Raw genomic sequence first — 20950 nt, 5'->3', positions numbered from 1 at the left:
TGTAATTTAGTGTAAGGAGCCATTTTTTAACGAAAGTTTTACATTTGTTGCGTGTTTTGTCGTAGATATTTATTAATTTATTTATTCTATTGTAGATATATGATGCAAGGAAGGATATATGACGCGTATAAAACACAGTTTTGTGTTCAGGTATAGGTATAAAACACAGTTTTGTGTTCAGGTGTAGAGGTAACAGACAGGCAGACACACTTCCGCATTTATAATATTATATAAGTATAGAAGTATGGATTGCGCGCGGTTTGGCGACGCGTGCCATACCCCCATAGCATTATAATAATATTATATCTTATTTCTTAAAATGATGCTTACCATAGCGTGCGACGCGAACGGTACGATCGGTCCGTACGATCCGAGCGGTCGCAGGTGCGTGTCGCACCCGCGCCGCACCATCAGACTCGAGTTGAAGAAGCCCGCGCGATACCAAGTATACATGTCGTGAGATGTGAACGGCCCTTGGATAGTTTTCTGCAAACAATTTGTTATGTTAGCTTCCAAACGAGCGTAACCACATCAAAATCGGAGATTTCCAATGGTATTTACGATGCATACACAGTACATACAAGTCAAACTTTGTGATGAAGGTTAAATTAAATATAGTTTTTTTTTTATACATTTACGCAGCGTACATTCGTTCAAGGTCTGCTGTTATACATTCGGTTTTCCGACAAAAGATATTTATCGCGAGAAATCGTACATTTTTTTAATTTTCTTTTATCTTGTACGCTTTTCTGCAGCAGCACTTCTTTCGTGCAGCAGTACTTTAGCAAAGCTTGGTTTCCCAGGTACAAGTAAGAGCTCATAATAGGCCCCCTGGACATAATATTATAAAACATAAAATTGAAAATTACTTACGTTGGGGTCCTCATAGAACCACTGTTCGGCCAGGTTGTTCGGATTCGGCGTACTGGGTATATTCGGCATAGCATTTCCGTACATGGACCTGAAGCCTACTTGAGAACTCGAGTGTTGCAGACCGAGCATCGGATACATTGGGTTTTGTGGCACATTCGACATTGGATCTGTCGTTGACGATATCTGCTGCTGTAAGAACACCAAATCATTACTACTCGCTTTTCCAGTATGATACAGAAACACTTTGTTTCACGTTTTGGGATAAAAAGTAACCTACGTTTTAGTGTAATCCCTCAGCTACTATACTCCACTCGGGCTAACTTGTCGCTAGCGGTCATTGACACCCTGTCAAAAACTTGTCATTTTCCATATAAACCATGATTGACAATGAAGTGTCAGATATTGTCAATCGTGGTTTTATATGAAAATGACAAGTTTTTGACAGGGAGTCAATGACCGCTAGCGACAAGTTAGCCCGAGTGGAGTATAGTACACAAAATTTTTTCATTCATAACATGAATAAATTAAAAAAAAAATTAAAAAAAAGTTTGAAATCATAACAAAGAATAAAACTAACAAACAGTTAACTTTATTTAGCAAAATGATATCGACTTACTTGGGGACTATTTTGATTCATGAATAATGAACTTGTTGCGTTCGGCTGATTTTGGATAACTGGTATTCCATTATTTGTATGAAAGCCTCCGAGGAGTGAACGAGACGGCATGGTGCTACCGATGGGGTTAGCCATGTTGTTCAGTTGAGTATTTTGCATAACCGATGGCATCCTTTGCATGGGCATACCCATACCGTTGCTGCCCGTACCAATTGGTAGCCCGAGACTCGAATTTAGAGCGGAATTGGGCATGCCAATGTTCTGCATCGGTGCTGGTATTGGTGCTGGTATCGGTGACGGATTATTCATAGGCATTCCATTGTTAGCAGAGTTAATAATCATGGCCAGATTTGAGGTGGAATTTTGTGTAGACTCCGAAGTCTCAGGCAATTGCTCCATGTCGTTTAGGCTATCGAGATACGACATTAACGGGGAGCTCCCCAGATCATCGGGTGTTTCACTCGAAGTACTAAAAAATAAAACAATGTTAAATAGAATAGTTTGAGCACAAATTTTATATACAGTGCTCCGAAAGTGATAATGCGTATAGAAATTATCGTAATTTTTCGGCAACGATCGTATTTCCCGAGCGTCGAAAGACGTCCCTGCAAGGCGTTGTTTAAGAAAAACACCGCTTTGCAACGACGTAGAGGCCGCCTGACGTTGCTTGGACGTTACCATGGTAACGTCACTGGCCACGTCACGATGACTTCCCGGTGAGTTATAGCACTTCCAGTCACCAGCTATATGATATTTACTTCTATTTCCTTTCAACAAGGCGCAAAATGCAAGTGAATTGTTTGGGGCTCTTACGTTTCATAGATTCGGGTGTTTTCGTGATTACGACAATTAGCGAAGATTTGCATGCGTATTATTAATTTGGGAGTACTATACAACATTTTGTATGTTTAAAAAATACAAAATATAACATAGTGAATACTGAAGTTTGAGACTAAATTCATGTAACAGTATAATATAGACAAAATCGTAATTATATTAAGATATAAATGATGAATTAAATATTACCTGTCCAGCGGTGGAATTGGGATTTTGTTCAAGGTGGATCTGGGTATGTCACTGAGTTTCAGCCGATTCTGATGTTTCTGTCGCAACGAGTTGTTCTTTGTTATGATGACTGACGTGAAGAGTTGCTCGTCGGTGTCATTGAAATCCTCACGTTCGTCGGACTTCGTTGGATTTTCGAACGTCTGTGTGTCGGGATACTTTTTCTCGACAGCATCTGTGGTGGAGCTCGCTTCAGCCTTAACTTGATCCTGTTTCTCAGGCTCTTCGTAACTTTTTGAAGTGGAGGGGACTGGGTCGCCCGCGTTCGCGCTTTGGGACTAAAAAAATAGATTTGGAATGTAGAAACTGGAATTTGAAACTAAATAATAGCAAGCAAAGGATCTGACGGTTAGATAATAATTAGTCATCTTTTTTGTCGAAATTGGTTAATAATAAATAATAATATTTATTCTTACCCGCTTAAATCTCATATCGGTGTCGAATCTCTTTGGAGACAGCTTTTTGGCTTTCTCCGACGCCCACCACTCATCAGAGCCTTCTTCGATGGAGGATTTTCTTGGAGCAAAGCTGCCATGAGTGTGGGACCTGGTCAGCTCTGTACAAGAGTAAAAGCTAGATCGTATATTAAAAGAAAACATTATCATGTGGTTCATTGAAATTGAGTGAAAACTACAATTTTATTTTCGTATAACATTATTCTAGATCAGAAACTTGAAAATAGTTTCAAAATGGATATGCAAGCCGTGTTCTTGGCTATCAAGCACCTTTCCCAATATTGCATACAAAAACTAAACTTTATGTATCATTTAAATATTTATTAGTTTATTAGTAAATAGTAAATTGACATACAATAAAATCTATTTTTATCTATCCATATGGAAATCACAGCAACACTTATGATGTTCATATATCAATTTTTTTATGGCAATGGGCAGTTAAACATTATTATAAGTACTGAGTACTGACCAAACGGCGGATCCTGAGATCTCGGTAGGCTGGAGTCATCATTACTGCACCCGTGAAATGCTCCAGTTGAATCAAATGTGCCCGCCCCTCCACCTTCAGTGCTATCCACAGCCCTAGAGAAATAATAAACTTTATTACACATTGAGTCGAGAGTTCGAGACTAATGCTGTTGGCTGTACAAAATATTTTGTTTTGCTTAATCTACACTATATAATATAAAGGGGGAAAATTTGATTTTTTGTTTGTTTGAATTGAATAGGCTCCAAAACTACTGGACCGATTTGAAAAACTCTTTCACCATCCATTCGAAAGCTACATTATCCACAAGTAAAATAGACTAAATTTTATTCTGGAAAAAATAGGGCTAACATTCGGATACAAGGTGTAAAAAATCAACCAGAAAAGTTACTTATTTTGCGTTCGCTGCCTAAACTATAAAAGATAGAACCATAAAATGTTCTAATTAATAATTGTAGATCTTTATACAATGTGTCCCGTCACCGGTGTCCGATACATTAATTTTTTTGGCTGGCTCTCATATTAATCTGACCAATTGATACTTCATAAGAAAATCTTTATAACTTCTAAACTATCTGACTTAGGGCGGATTCGACCAAACTGGAGTAAAATTTTACTCGAGTATAACTGTCTCCTAATCTAAGAGTAAGCTGGTTTTGCGTTTTTCCAACTTCTAATCCAAGAATGAGGTAGGTAATTACACGGGAGTCAATATTTACACGGGCTATTTTGGTGAAGTAAATATTAAACTGAGAATAGTTGCACAACAGGGTTCAACTGTCACGGTCGGTGTCATTGTGAACTATAATTGACATTTTATTTCATACTCTGAGTAACTTGGTAAAATGCAAACGATAATACCCTAGAGTAAATTAAAGGAGTAAAATTATTCTCATGATAGTTATACTCGTGTAACTTCAAGTTTGGTCGAATCGGGCCTTAGGGCGGATTCGACCAAACTGGAGTAAAATTTTACTCGAGTATAACTGTCTCCTAATCTAAGAGTAAGCTGGTTTTGCGTTTTTCCAACTTCTAATCCAAGAATAAGGTGTTACACGGGAGTAAATATTAACACGGGCTATTTTGGTGGAGTAAATATTAAACTGAGAATAATTGCACAACATGGTTCAACTGTCACGGTCGGTGTCATTGTGAACTATAATTGACATTTTATTTCATACTCTTTGGGTAACTTGGTAAAATGCAAACGATAATACCCTAGAGTAAATTAAAGGAGTAAAATTAATCTCATGATAGTTATACTCGTGTAACTTCAAGTTTGGTCGAATCGGGACTTAGAGCATAGTAAGTAAGTAAAGAAATTTATTTTAGATAAAAACCTCCTCTATCTTAAAAAAAAAGAATCAGTTTAATGCACGAGATTTTTCACAAACAGCCATTAATTAAAAAATACACATTTTTTTTACTTTCGTTTTTCGTTGTTTAATTCCACGAAATTTATTACATATTGCTGTGTAAGCGTAGTCCACAAGTTTAGCTATCAAATGAGATCGTTTTTATCTTCATCTATACTAATATTATAATTGGGAAGAGTTTGTTTGTTTGTTTGTTTGAACAGGAACTACTGGTCCGACTTGAAAAATTATTTCAGTGTTAGATAGCCCATTTTTCGAGGAGGGCTATAGGCTATATTTTATTACGCTAATACTTATAGGAGCGAAGAAATAGAGGAAAGTGTGGAAAAACGGGGGGAAATTATTTGAAAGGGCTTATTTGAACGCGCTAATCTCAGGAACTACTGGTCCGATTTGAAAAATTCTTTCAGTGTTAGATAACCTATTTACCAAGGAAGGCTATAGGCTATATTTTATCACGCTACGACTAATAGGAGCGAAGAAATAGAGGAAAGTGTGGAAAAAACGGGAGAAATTATCTGAAATGGCTTATTTGAACGCGCTAGTCTCAGGAACTACTGGTCCGATTTGAAAAATTCGTTCAGTGTTAGATAGCCCATTTATCGAGGAAGGCTATAGGCTATATTTTATCACGCTAAGACTAAAGGGAGCTAAGAAATAGAGGAAAATGTGGAAAAAAACGGGGGAAATTATTTGAAAGGGCTTATCTCACGAACTACTGGAGCAATTTTTCTGTTATTTGGCACAGATCAGAAGTAGACCACGTGAAGGATCATAGGCTATTTTTTGTGGACTAATTTGTCTGTGAAATATCTAATTTACGCGGGCGAAGTTATGCTGCGCGGAACGTTATATTTCGCGTGGTCACGACATCACGTGTAAACGGCTGGACCCATTTTGCTGAAATTTGGTATAAAGACACTTTGAGTCCCGAAAAAGAACATAGGATACATTTTGTACCGGAAAAATGTACGGTTACTGCACAATATACTTTTATGATTTGCGCGTAAACTATTCAATCTATTTTGATGGAATTTGGTATGGAGATACTTTGAGTGCCGGAAAAGGACAAGGAATACTAATTTTGTCCCGGAAAATGTACGGTTCCCGCACAATAAACTTTTATGATTATCGCCTAAACTATTCAATCTATTTTAATGTAATTTGGTATGGCAATACTTTCAATCTCGGGAAAGGACAAGGGATACTTTTTATCCCGGAAAATATACGGTTCCCGCACAATAAACTTTTATGATTCTCGCCTAAACTATTTAATCTATTTTGATGAAATTTGGCATGGAGATTGGAGATGCTAATTTGAATCTGGCACAAGGAATGTTTTTTGTCCCGGAAAAATGTGCGGTTCCCACCCAATATACTTTTCTGATTTGCGCGTACACGACTCAATCGATGTGCGGGAACAACTATAAACTAAAGTCCACGCGGACGAAGTCGCGGGCAACAGCTAGTAGGATATAGTGAGAGTACATGAGAAGTAATGGTCAGATTAGTGTGAAAGCCCGAGGAAAACTAAAATGGCTGCCATTTTACAACCGTGAAAAGCGAAAAAATTTAAGAGCCAATTTGTCGATAAAATATGCCATAGATCATGACATTAATGGATCGGACACCGGTATCGGGACACATTGTATATTAATACGCGATCGAAAAACTTTGGATCCCTTTTGATGAAAAATGCGGAAACGTAGGTGATTGAAATTTTGCACAATTATAGTTTATATAGTGAAGGAGTGCATCGAGCTAATATCATTTTGAAATTATGCTTTTATCATACATTTTTTTAACAAATAAAACATTACACTCACTACAACACACACACTAGGAGATTTTGATTGACAAGCCTATACACACGAATTGTACTATTCTATTTATGATTGAAGTCTGTTGTCGAATTGAATATAGATTTAGTTTTTTTTTTTATTGAATCTTAAATACTGTTAGACAATTATCACACGGCCAGTCTGTCATCATATTTTGACTTTATTAATCTGAGACTGTCGCAGGAATTATGTTTTAATAATAATAAAGTCAATTTTTTTACAAAATAATATCAATAGAAAAGCGTTGAAATTTGAAACATATAATTTATTTTTTTATCTGAGGTCCAATTTCGTCCATTGGGCGATCTCTAGTAATAATTATTATGCTGTTAATAGGTAACTTAATTATTTTTTTAATAAAAATAATGCAGGTTAACGGAATAAGATTGTATGATAAAATATTAGGCACTAAGCACTTATTCACTTTCGAACGCATTTATTACCTAAGTAGTGGAAACCAGGCCATTATGACAGATTGACACAACATTAAAACCTGAATCTATAGTTGATAAAATTGCCTATTTAGGTAAATTATGACAAGATTTTAGACAACAAGGACTAAATCATTTAGTTTAAGTGCAACATAAAATATCTGCGAAACTTAGTTAGGAAAATATGAAGCTTTATTATTTTTTTATTTTAAAATGTCTCTACAGGCTCACCTAACTTTTAAAAAAGTTTAAATCGTCAGTGCTTTTTGTGAATGCTTCTTTGGAGTAAACTAAACATCCCCTATCTTAATCTGACAGATCCGATGACATTTCAATACTCGAAAATAACTTTTTTTAACCCACCACGGGAGCAATATGATTTCTATAAATTACTATTCACTAGCTAAAATCTGAGCTTTTTGAAGGCTAGCGTCGTCACATTGACTGATGATGACACATCTACATAAAAATCCTGACTGACTGATGATAACAATCTGCATAGTACTTATATAAATAAAAATTGCTATGTTATAGCACAAATCAATAGGCGTGATAGTTTTCCGTAAAGTGTACCACAAAATGTACAGGTTGTGGAATATACTAGAGCTCGCGTCGCTCGCCCTGATGATGACAAGACACATGTCGGAAGCCTATACAAGCCTAATCTGACACGCTCGAGCATGTCGCAAAATCCCCTCTTGGCTCCCCTACAAACTTTTCAAATTTTTAATACTCTTGTAATTTCGGTTTCTGCGAGACTTTGGTGAGCGCTTACCATTCTGGTAGGTTGTCCTCGTCTCCTCCCCGGCGCCGATTCGGGTTCCAGTTCTGTGGGCGATCCGTAGGCCGGTCACCCCACTCTCGATCTACGAAATATCAGCACATCTTAAAACACATGTCAGCCATCTCAGCCAATACCATCGAATAAATTGAATCAGGCAAATGCGGCTGTGACTTGTGAGATTTGGTCGCTTTATGCCTCAGCCGACAAGATCACATCGAAAACTGAATTGACATAAACCAACCAAATTATAACATCAGTCCGCCATCTGCCCATTAATCAATGTCTTCAGTAGTACGTAGACGGCCATCTTAGTTCACGTGACTTCTATCTCAACTAGTTGACGTACGCAACTTCGTCACGTTCGTTCTTGCGGAATTCGTCATTTATGCGGGCGGAGTCACGACGAGGTCATGTCCTAGTCGCTTAATACCAGACCATCGAGTTTCTTACGTCGGTTCTCGCCGGGCTAGTTCCCGAACCGGTGGTAGGCATCGTAGTCACGACCTACTAGATGACCTGGTGAACTTCATATCTATTTTCTCCTAATATAAACTGGACTGGACTGGACTTCCATGAATATTTTAAGACTAAAATTAGACAAATCGGTTTAGCCACTTTCGAGTTTTAGCAAGACTTGTTAGTCTTGCTAAAACTCGAAACAAACTTTGAAATTCATTTTTATTTATATACATTTTGAATAAAAAGATATTTTATGTTAATTTATTAGGGTTCCGTACCCAAAGTTTGAAAACGGGACCCTATTCATAAGACTTCGATGTTTGTCTGTCTGTCTTTTTTTTATGAGCAAACGGGGCAAACGAGCAAACGGGTCTCCTGATGGAAAGCAACTTCCGTCGCCCATGGACACTAGCAGCATCAGAGGAGCTGCAGGTGCGTTGCCGGCCTTTTAAGAGGGAATATGGTAATAGGAGAGGGTAGAGATGGGAAGGGAATAGCGGAGGGTAAGAAAGGGAATAGCGGAGGGTAAGAAAGGGAATAGGGTAGGGGATTGGGCCTCCGGTAAACTCACTCACTCGGCGAAACACAGCGCAAGCGCTGTTTCACGCCGGTTTTCTGTGAGAACGTGGTATTTCTCCGGTCGAGGCGGCCCATTCGTGCCGAAGCATGGCTCTCCCACGTCTATCTCCAGGTCTGTCTGTCTGTCTATCTGTCCGTCTGTCTGTCTCAAGGCTGTATCTCAAGAACCGCTATAGCTAGAGTTATGATTTTTTTACAGATTGTGTATAATATGTGTATTATAACAAATATTAAAAACAAAATAAAATTAATATTTAAAGGGGGCTCCCATACAAAAAACGTGATTTTTGTAGGCACTTGAGATTTTCACAAAGGCTTTAATTATATGTCTACTTCAATATTTAAGAATAATATTAAAATAAAATAAAGAATTAAGGAGGGCTCCCATACAAAAAGACCATTTTTCGCCTACTTTTCCTCTATAACGGTACGGAACCCTTCGTGCGCGAGTTCGACTCGCACTTGGACGATTACTATTTATATAGATTTTGAATAAAAAGGTATTTTATTTTATTTTCATTCATATCATCTCATATTACTCACCCCATTTCTCAGTGTTATTTCGAGGCAGCGCACGCGCAGAGTCCTGACGCCATTCCTCTTCATCACGGGCCGTCTGCTGCCGCCAATTGGTGTTGTTCGTTTGTCGCCTGTTATACATAAACCATATTAAGGTGACGTCGCGTTAAAGTAAAAAGTGTTTTTGGATAATATTATGTTTTTGATCGCTTGTTTTCTATGAGGCCGGGCCGGCCTCTCATAGAAAACAAGAAATGGAACAGCAAGAATTATTAGAAAGGGTCGTAAGCGACAAAATAATAATGGTTTTTGTCGCGTAATGTAAAAACCATAAATATATTTCATATAAGCTATGCGCAAAATATGTACATATAGTGTATGCTTAAACTAATCTATGTACAAATTTTGGAAGCTTAAATCACTCTTTATTAGAATCCCTGCTTTTATAGAGGTATTTTTGATTAATTATTCTCTGTTATAAAAGTTGACCAATCGTGTTATGCTATGGGTAATTCACAGATAGACATGATGAATACTGACAATGAACTTTAATTTCTTAGCTTTAGTCATTGTTGAGAACAATCGATATCGCTGCAGCCAAACTATCAAGGCGTCATCTTAATCGTCGATAAGAGAAGCACCTACTGTGAGTAATATTGTTAGTTCCGGAGATTCGTCAAATGTGACCCAAGCATAAAACGTCACTGTGTAAAAGTATTATGGATTGGTCTATTCAGATTTTTTTAATGATTAAATTTAGTTTAACATAGCGAGACCATTCATATTAATTCATAAACTGGTCTCAATATCATGATCATTTGATTCGCTTTTTAAATACAAAATTTATTTCGCCATTTGGAACGCATTCCGATGCGAGCGAAATATGCGAGCATAATGGTGCTCCCACACTGCCGTTAGAAAATGTTTAGTAACACAAGTTAGCAAACATTTAATCACAAATGTTAAAAAATGTTAAAAATGTTTTCATGTTAGAAAATGTTTAGTAAACGTAAGTTAACAGATTATAACAAAAAAAATTACATATAACAAAATAAAACATGTGTTACCTTTTGTTTGTAAACCTTTTATAGGTGACGGCGGGGTATGTGGTGAGCGAATACCAGATTTAACCCGTCGATCGTGAAAAAACGAGACACAATGGAATTTCTATTGTGTCTCAGTAACCAGTGACCGTATGGGGCTTGATGAATATTGAATTAAATGTTTTAAAATATTAGTAAACGTTAGTAAACATTTTCTATGTGTAGGAACACTTATAACATGTAACAGTTCCTTACAATATGTAACAATTGACAACATTTTTAGTAAATGTTTTATGTTAGAAAATGTTTACAAACATTTTCTAACGGCAGTGTGGGAGCACCATTAGCAGGACCAATAACGCCCTGGCTCATTGGCTAGTCAAGCCCATTGCATCATTCCTGGGATGGATCAGTTTGTACCGCTACAGTAACTATGCAAATGCGGTGCTGCATAGGTCGGGTAATGTGTCGAGCTAGCGAACGGTCGTGCTCCACGTTACACACGCTGCAAATATTATTTAATTAATATTTTCGCGAATCGCGCGGCACGTTGCCGCTGCACGTTACCATGGCGCTCGTAGCCAACGAGTTGCTGGCGTTTATCCAGCACGCCATCGACACCATGGACGAGGTCAGCATCATGCAGATCTGCAAGTCCTCCTTCATCAGTGAGGAGATTTGCAAGGGGAAACAGCTGCTGTATGAGACGCTCGGCCAGAGCGCGAACATGCCGTCGCGACGAAGAGACGGAACCGAAAGGAGCGTTCAGGACATCATCTCCCTGCTGAAGCAGACTAATCCAGATGAGGTACCGGCTTTTGTGGCTAAAGAGCTGCACAAGCTGCCGCCCGTCACGTTGGACCACGTCGACGTCGTCAGCCTACTGAAGGACATCAGGTTCCTGAAGGAGGAGCTGACCGGAGTTCGGGGTAGATTGCAGGAGCTATCATTAATGATCTACGTATACGAATTATCACAACTAAAAAGTAATAATTCATTATGTAGGTCACCAGCTGACGCCGCATTCGTCACTCATCGCCGAGGCGCACAAGCGATCACGTTTAGCCCGTCAGCATTATCGGACGAGTCAACGAACGCCGCCGCTGCCGCCCCCGCCCGCGCTCCCCTCCCGGTTGCGCCGACGCCGAGTCCACAGGCGACCCAGCAAAACTACGTGACTGTTGCTGTTGACCCATTTTTATGCGCCCGCGCCTCCCCCGCGGGCGTCTGCGGAGCGAGGTCCCCGCGACGCCCCTGTACATATCCCGCCTGCACTGGTCCATGGAGGTCGAAGACGTCGTGGACTACATCAGTAAGAAGACATCCCTCCACTTGAGGGTCGAGCGTCTGCAGTCTCGCCACAAGGTCAACTTCAGTTCCTTTGTGGTAAGAGTACCGACGCATCTTCTCCCGACCTTTGAAGCGGAGGAATTCTGGCCGACTGATGTGGTTTACCGAAGGTTCCGGGGGAGACTCCGGAATGAAGCACGCGTCACGTCGCCGTTAATTCGTGATAGTGTAGTTGTTAAGTTTATATAATTTTTATGTATGTTAGTCATTAAGGTATATATTGTATGGGCCTACATAGCGTGATTTAAATAAATAAATAAATAAAAATTACTGCTCATCACAAATGCGACTAATTGTTCAATGTTATTGTAGGTTTAGCTGCCTTAAAGTATGAAGTTATGAACGTACCTGCGGAACATCTTGCTCCAGTCTGTCTGCTCGGTCGGCGGTCTCTGGACGCCCGCGCCGTTGCTCGCCGACCAAGCGCGCGACGTCGCCGCCTCCTCCTCGCCCGTGTACGGCATACGGGGGTTCCCGGCGACCGTCATGCCCCTGTTGACAACGTGCTGGGATATAGGTGGCACATAGCAAGTTAATAATATGATAACGCCAGTTATAGGCAGAACTTTCTTTGTATATACTTAGATAATATATATTATAATATTATGACAAGTAAATTATAGGTTAAGTACAAGTTTCGGAAAATGAATAGATTTGAAACAAATACTTTCAGAACGTCGTAGCTACTGGTGCCTACCACCGGATCGGGAACTAACCCGGCGAGAAGAACCGTCGTTAAGAAACTCGCAAGCCTCTGCCCTATATCATTAAGATGTCCCGCGCGGCTTCGCCCGCGTAAATTAACACGTACATAAAAAACGAACATAACACCTCCCCCATTTTGAAAGTCAGTTAAAATTGTAGCCTGTGTTATTCTGATGTGTAAGCTATAATATTATTGTAAAGTTTCATTAAAATCCATTCAATGCGTGCGTGAAAGAGTAACAAACATCCATACATACAAACTTTCGCCTTTATAATAATTATACCGCCCACACCGGTTTCGGTGACGGTGGCCGGTTTCATTGAAACCAAGCCAGGTACGCAAGAGTAATTTTATAATGCCCAAGTGTGTGCGCAGTACACAAGAGCACTCGCATAACCGAGTGGGACGGAAGACCGACACGACTGGTGAGAGATCAGGCGCAGGACCGACTTTGTACATGCCCATCTGACGCATGGATCATCTAACATCTTACTTGTCAGACAATCAGGTGATCAGCCTGCATTGTCCTAACCAAACTTGGAAATAACATGTTTTCAACGCGGGAATCGAACCCACGACCTTCTAGTCAAGAGCCACGCTCTTAACCACTGGACCACGGAGGTGTTAATGTAATAGGCATCGCTTTATAATATTAGTAGGAAGTAGGATCTCACCTGCCCGCCGGCGCGCGCGTGAAAGGCGGTCGCATCTTGAGCCGTGTGTCGTTGGCTCCGCCGCGCATGTTCGTGCCGCGGCCCGCTGTGAAGCGATCGCCCGTGCCGCTTACGCCACCTCGATCACGCTGGAACAGTACTTAGTTTTTTAATAATTAATATTTGGTACCCTTAGGGCCTGTCCACACGGCAGCGCACTGCCGTTAGACGCATAGCCGGCCACACTATAGCTACACTAGCGTTATTACGAAGCAGTCTTAACGTCAACGACGTCCCGCTTCGTCTCGGGGGCTGCTGTCCGTCATGTGCGCGGTGCGCGGTGCTGTCACGACGCAGCGCGCCGTGTGAACACCTTGGTTGGTGGTATGTAATGGTATGTAACTGCAGCGCTGTGTCGAAACAACGCTGACGCAACGCGCTGTGTGGTCAGGCTCTTAACATGGCTACTATAAAAATAATCTGTTTTTACAAAATAATCTATTCTAAGGCCACGGACACGAAGTCATCGGCCAACGGGACGGCGACGGAAGCCGGCTTGTACGCCGAACCCCGCGTCGCTATCTATATGAATATATATTCTTTATATAAATAAAATAAAAAATGTGTTGCATACATTCTCGTCTTCGTAATTATTCAATGCGGCGGGTGGCTTCCCCCGCGGCTGGTACAACACATCAAAGTGTTTGAGGTCATCAGGTGCCTCAGAGTTTCTGTCATATAGAGCCAGCATCTCCTCTCTGCCGTACCTGAGAAACAGAGAACAAACAGTTTTAGGACAGGATCTTACCAGAAGATTTAGGTCAAATCACTTTAAAAACATAATTTTAAGTATTGTATATCTTTTACCGGTACTCAAAGTATCCTATCTGCATAGCGAGTTTCATCAAAATTGGTTGAGCAGTTTAAGGGTGACGAGGTAACAGACAGTCACACATTCACAATTATAATATTCGTATGGATAGCAGCCGTAGGCAACAGGCGGACCGCGGTCCGTTTGCGGACCGCGAAAGGTCAAATCTTGGACCGCGAAATATTGTAATGTATTTTATACCAAGTATCAATTAATACTATAGAAAGAGTATATGTATACCTTTATTAATTAAAATAATATTTTTTAACTACATAGGACAAGTGTGTTTTTTCTGGACCTCGTTAAAATTTTCTCACAGTATCCGGACCCCACCTAAAACTACTTGCTGACCCCTGCACTAGAGGAACCTCTAGAGCAGGGGTCACCAAATGGCGGTCCGCGGTCCGCATCCGGACCGCCGACCCATTGTGTGTAGACCAAGCATGTTCGAAGATGATCTTCATTCACCTTAGGACTTCAACATCTCCAGGATTTAATGTCAATATTTATAGCTTGCACCAATATTTCACTCCAAACTTCAGAGAGATAATTAGCTACAAAAATGGTTACGTTTCTCATTGATATCTAAAAAATACCTTTGTTATTTCCTTAATTATCTATGTTAAATAATTTTTTTTATATAAAATTTCTGGACTGCTAAGGTCATTTCATGTCCTAAAACGGAATCCGAGCGAAACTTATTTGTGACCCCTGCTTTAGAGTCTTGAGGTTTCTCGTGAAAGAGAATTAATGTTTGGTTTACAATAAATTAATAATGGGATACAACTTAAGATAGACCCTCCAGCTTAAATTGAGGCACTTTCCATTCAACAATATTAGGAACTTTACTTTGAGTGGACCCGTGTTACAAGTGAATGATTGGCCGATTACAACAATTGTCACTTGAGTTCTGCACTTCAATTGTACATAAAATATTGCACGGCCTCTCAGTGGGACGGTCTCTTTGTAATGCAAAATGCAAAGTATATAATATGTAAGGTCCTTGAACAACAATAGACTTGTATAAAAATCAACATGGTACTGACTTCTCTCAAGAATTTTACCTGAGGTAATAATTAATACCTAGATAAGTTAAACAGATTTTAGAAAAACAATGCAGCAAATGAATTTCATTACATTTATGTTTTACTGCATATAATATTTATATTATTGTGTTAATACTATGTAATGAGGTCAGGAACATCTTATATAAAAAAGATTTAAAATACAAACTACTAATTAAAATGATGATAAATGATAACATATTATTAACGCAAAAGTAATAGTAAACTTTCAGTTACATGTTTGTTCATAAGCAGAAGAACCAATTTTGATGAAATTTGGTATGGAGTTACTTTGGAGTCCTGAGATAGGAATAATATAATAATATGATAGTTTTTATCACAGTCTTGATGAAATACTGTGCCATTCGAGAAACGAATTAGGTACATTTTGGCAACAAGAATTCACAAAGTTACTTGCTAAAGATAAAACAAAACTCACCTCAAGCTTGCCAGGAGAACCCTCGGAACTTGGTAGTGGTTTGTATTTCTTGTGTTGATGCCTGAGGCGCCGGATGTGCTGGTGGCCCTCCCCATGCCTCCCCCAGTTGTGCCTCCACCGCGGGGTCTCTGGGTCACCCCTCGTGTGGGGGGTGAGGATGCCAAAGACCCCGAGACTTGTGAACCCGACCCACCAGGCTGGGACCCGGTGGGTCGAACCGAGCTAGGGGAAGTGGCACTGTTGTTTGCCCTCGTAGTGGCCTGCTCTCTTGACAAGTTACGAAGCCATTCCGGCCCAAACTTTATTGGATTATTACGATCGCCCATTTTCTTTTTGAATGTGAAAAGCGGCTGTAAAGATAATACAAGAAACATTATTTTTACTAGGAATCAAAGAATCATACAAATATGAAAATAAAATATACTATAAATAATAAAAATACTTGTGAAATTTTTCCAATTGCCAAACCAAACACAGGATGTAGTTCTTATTTGAGATATAACATCTCACAGTTAGATATTAAAATATTATTACTAAATCAAAATACTGAAGTAAATAAAGTATATTGTTGTTGCGCCAGCCAAATCACGTATGAGTTTTAGTCAAATTTTCAGGGGAAGACAATAAACTATCTTATTGAATGATTGATGGATTTATCAATAAATTAAAGGTCTTAGCTTATACATAATAAGATTTGCCACCATACTGCATTTTAATTTATTGATAAGTCCAACCATCATTAAATAAAATAAGTTTATTGTTTACCCCTGAAAATTTTACTAAAACCAGATACAGGATTTGGCAGGCAAAACAACAATATTATACTTAATATTAGCAACACATGAAAGTATATGGATAATATCTAAGTTTTTTTAACTAAAGGTGTGTTATTTTAAAATAAAATATTATTATGTTTATTAATATTAATGATATTACAGTATTATATGAAAGAATTTTAAGAAGCTTCAATTTGGTTTCTCAATAAACTAATTACTTATTATTGCAAATTCTAAATGTAACTTACATTGATGGATTTTTTTTTTAAAAAGCAATTATTATTTTAGTAACATTATTTTAATACAATCGCATTGCTTAAACCCTTCGATTTCATCATGTAACCATTACTATAAATTTCATGGTACATATAACAACAAATGCACAAAACAACATCAAAATTTTCAATTTAACTAGTATTTTGCAAGCAATAAAATTACTTATTACCTACATAGTTTAGCACAAACTGACAAAATACTAAGAAATGTCTATTATAATCTATTATTTCCAAAGTTAGATGAGTCAATTTTATGGTCACTTAAAAAGATTTTAAATTCACCAACAAATTATACATTATAAGTACACGTAAATTTCTTAACACCAAATTATTTCTTATAATTGCAATATCAGTAATAGTCTCGCTCTGGTCACGTGTGCAAAACAGTCCAAACAGACTCCTGAATGTGTTGGGTAGCAGGTGGGATTCCATATTGTTGAAGCATCGGGTGCATCTCCATGCTCCAATAGCCCGGTTCCCATATATTTAATTTTTTTAACTATATGTAATGTAATTTCTTTTATATTTTTACTAACACTAGAATAAGGACCTATTGTTGAAACTAACACTATGGATGAAAATCTGAAATAAATGAATTGAATTGAATTGAATAGGAACTCTACAGTGAGACAAACAAACGAACCTCACAGTAAAAAAATTACAAAAACCTTCCATTTAGCTTTGCAGCAGGGATAAAAAAAATTAATCTTATTATATAACTTTCATTCTATTATGTGCAAATTGAAAATGTTTATTATAAAAAGTCAGATGGCTTTATTTTTTTAATTATAATAATATTTTAATCACATGACTTTCTGTTGTTTTGAGTAATATTTCTTCAGGATTTATAATGCTTACTGCATCACATATTATTTAATTTAATAAAAACTTAAAAACATGGCTATATAATCACTAATAACTTTTATTATAGTAATGCAATGAAAAGTTTATTTTGGTAAACTTAACACAAAATATAAAGAACATCAAACTGAATGAAAACAAATTGCAAAGCAACATAACATTGACTGATGTATTTCGCCAAAGCACAAACTTCATGAATACGCACATAGATATTAAATAAAACAGGGTAGATTGATATACAAATTACACATTTATGCCTACCTAATTAGAACTTCTCTTGATTTTGCTCAAAACAAATAACCCATTTAAACAATTTTAGCAATAATCTCATAAGTTTTGAATTTTCGTCCTTGATAACTAACATAAATAAAATTGGGTAAGTAGATTTACACAAAGACCAAATGATTTCGATCAACCCACCCACAAATTCTTGTTACTCGTAGTATGTAACCAATTTTGTCACTTCTTTAAAAGTTAACCAACTGTTCCAAGAAAACAATTTATATAAATAAAAACAATACATACGGTTCTAAACTTTATCAGAGGCGCCTCGTGTTTGTAAAGACCCCTCCAGGCTGATATACCTACATAATCTTACAACCGAGACTCAAGGTAGCCGACACTTTCTCAAGAAAAAATACACGAACTAACATTTTTTTTATATATAATCGCAGGATTAATATTCTAGAAAGATAGTTTTATATATTTCACAAGAACTTACCCAGAAACAGGAATTAATTTAGCACCACGAAGAGCTACCAGCAATATGGCGACGAAAATGTATTTGGGAACGTCAAGTCGTCAACGCATGCACTATTTTTTTTTTAAACAATCATGGAGCATAGCTGTACCGCCGCGCAGGCGGCAGGCATCGAGTTATAAAAAATGGAGGGTGCCTTATATTTTGACTCTTTCTAACTCTTTATAACTTACGATAGCGTACAATAAGTTGAGTGAAAGAGAGAGCTTATATCGGTATATAAGCGTGAAAAGCGTGTTGTAACTTTGGTTGTAAGTTGTAAGTATATTTTTTTGAGTTTATTAAAAAAACAGTCTGTCAAGAAAGTGAAGAAATTAAAAAGTAGCAACATCGTAGTGTCATCCCTTTCAAATCAATCTAAGAAAAACCGGCCAAGTGCGAGTTGGACTCGCCCATGAAGGGTTCCGCAGCAGCAATAAGGTTTATTTTTATGAAATTAAGAGGTTTAGGATTTTTTTTCATATTTCAGTTGATTTAATGAAAGTTAAATTATGGTTTACCATTTATGACGTATAAAAAAACTACTGGCTAGATAATTGTTTCAAATTTTCTTAACTACTTATTATATATAAATCATAATAATATTTACACATATATACAGATGACGTTAGAAACGCTCACGCTCAAGACCGTAGTTTTTCCCGTTCCATTAGCATGTGAGCGTCAGCGACACAAACCCAAGTGGAACGGATTATGGATCGTTTTGAGCGTTTTGAGAAAAGTTTAAAAAAAGAACTATAATTTTTTTTATACATAGGTACAATGAACCGAACTTGGATATTATGATCCTTTTCTTCAAGTCGTAAATAAAAGTAATTTTATTGTTTATAGTTACATTTATTTTACAAATAAAATACATAATATTATATTTGTTTGGTTTTTAGTATTACATTTTTTTACTTAAGTAATCATATTTTAATATAGTTAAACTTTTATTATATTTGAGTTTTCACATTGAATCATATTTTAATAACAAATCCACATACTTTGAATATTGACTCTAATTGTCACAATATACATATAAACGTTAGGTAACAATACCGCATAATGTTTAGTCAAGTACGAATAAATCAACAGGTATAGGAGATATGAAAATTAGTATTAACTATTATAATATTTTATAAAAAATCATTTGACCTTTCATTTAAAACAATTTATTTTCCAATCAAAATATTTCATTACTTAAATGTTATTTAATTTATTTAAGTAATATAAATATTATTTGTAATGAAATAACATAAAGTTTTTTTGTCTCTACTCTCTCCTGAAAACTTTCCGAACATGGCTTTAGCGATATAGTTACGTTAAAATTTAAAAAAAAAACTAGAACGCCCACTTTGACCCATCTTCGTCGAGGGTCGTTTTGAGCGAAAATGATGACGTCATGAGTGACGTCATAGCCGCGATCAAAACGACCCCGGTCGCCAAAGGGAACGGCAGAAGGGGACGTTTTGAGCGTTTTGGTCAAAATTAACGTCATCTGGAACGCAGCCGTAGTATATGACATTCTCTTTGCAAAGAGTATTGAAATAAAATGTCAATTATAGTTCACAATGACACCGACCGTGACAGTTGAACCCTGTTGTGCAACTATTCTCAGTTTAATATTTACTCCACCAAAATAGCCCGTGTAAATATTTACTCCCGTGTAATTACCTCATTCTTGGATTAGAAGTTGGAAAAACGCAAAACCAGCTTACTCTTAATTGGGAGACAATTAAACTCGAGTAAAATTTTACTCCAGTTTGGTCGAATCCGCCCGTTTCTGTTTCAATATTGATATACTTAATAACACTATCATATGCATTAGAAAGATCTAAAAAGGCCGAAAGAACGAATTTATTTGCGCTGAAAGCTAATCTTATGTCGGTGGTAAAAGTACTTACTTAAGTTGTCATATGTACTTTTATTACGCCGAAAACCGTATTGAGATGAAGAAAGCAGGCAGTTACTTTCAACGAACCACTCCAGGCGGTTTTTGACTAAATGTTCAATTATTTTTAGAAGAACAGACGAGAGGGCTATTGGACGATATGAAGATGAGAGGAAAGGATCTTTGTTTGGTTTCAAAATGGGTAACACTAGTTGACATTTCCACTCCGATGGAATATTGCCAGATTCAAAAATTGAGTTAACCATTCTAAGATAAACTGATAAACTGTTTTCGTTTAAATGAGAAATAAAATATGAATAATAAATACCATCAGGCCCAGGAGAGGAATCCGATACATACGAAAGTACATTTTTTAATTCGGCCATGGTAAAGGAGGAATTTAATTCTGAAGACTCTTCATTTTCATCTATTGTACTATTGTTATGAAATAGGTTAGGAAGATTGACTGTAGGAGGAGCAAGCTTGTCAAGAAAATCATTTGCAATAGAACTAGGAAGAGAAACAGAATGAGAAGTATTGTATGCAGATTTGAACCTAATATTTTGCCAAACAACAGTTGGAGGAGAATTCGGGGACAGAGAGTAGCAAAATTTTTGCCAACTTTCAGATTTTTTCTTTTTGAAAAGTAATTTGGTGCTATTTATAATGTTTTTCAATGTCCAATAATTTTCAAGAGACATATTTGTACTATACATTCTTTTAACCTTCTTTCTCCTTTTTACAGCTTCCGTACACTCTTTATCCCACCAAGGTGGGCTGGGGATTAAGAT

General features: G+C 37.5%; 1 protein-coding gene across 2 annotated transcripts in view; it reads right to left on the bottom strand.

Moving 5' to 3' along the window:
- Positions 1–18318, bottom strand: part of LOC121738417 (GRB10-interacting GYF protein 2) — a 42632-nt gene extending 24314 nt beyond the window's left edge. For both annotated transcript variants that reach the window (XM_042130448.1, XM_042130449.1), the window contains exons 1-13: positions 18248–18318; positions 15615–15964; positions 13875–14007; positions 13262–13389; positions 12230–12373; positions 9513–9619; positions 7923–8013; positions 3482–3594; positions 2971–3110; positions 2516–2832; positions 1490–1958; positions 874–1062; positions 331–486 (exon numbers count right to left, since the gene is read on the bottom strand). In XM_042130448.1, the coding sequence (XP_041986382.1) occupies positions 331–486; positions 874–1062; positions 1490–1958; positions 2516–2832; positions 2971–3110; positions 3482–3594; positions 7923–8013; positions 9513–9619; positions 12230–12373; positions 13262–13389; positions 13875–14007; positions 15615–15940 (2313 nt within the window). In that variant the 5' untranslated portion in view covers positions 15941–15964; positions 18248–18318. The remainder of the gene's footprint in view (positions 1–330; positions 487–873; positions 1063–1489; positions 1959–2515; positions 2833–2970; positions 3111–3481; positions 3595–7922; positions 8014–9512; positions 9620–12229; positions 12374–13261; positions 13390–13874; positions 14008–15614; positions 15965–18247) is intronic.
- Between the last annotated feature and the right edge of the window lie 2632 nt (positions 18319–20950).

This window comes from Aricia agestis, chromosome Z, assembly GCF_905147365.1.
Source record: "Aricia agestis chromosome Z, ilAriAges1.1, whole genome shotgun sequence".
In the NCBI taxonomy this organism is placed as follows: Eukaryota; Metazoa; Arthropoda; class Insecta; order Lepidoptera; family Lycaenidae; genus Aricia; species Aricia agestis.
This window is presented reverse-complemented; position numbering and strand designations above follow the sequence as displayed.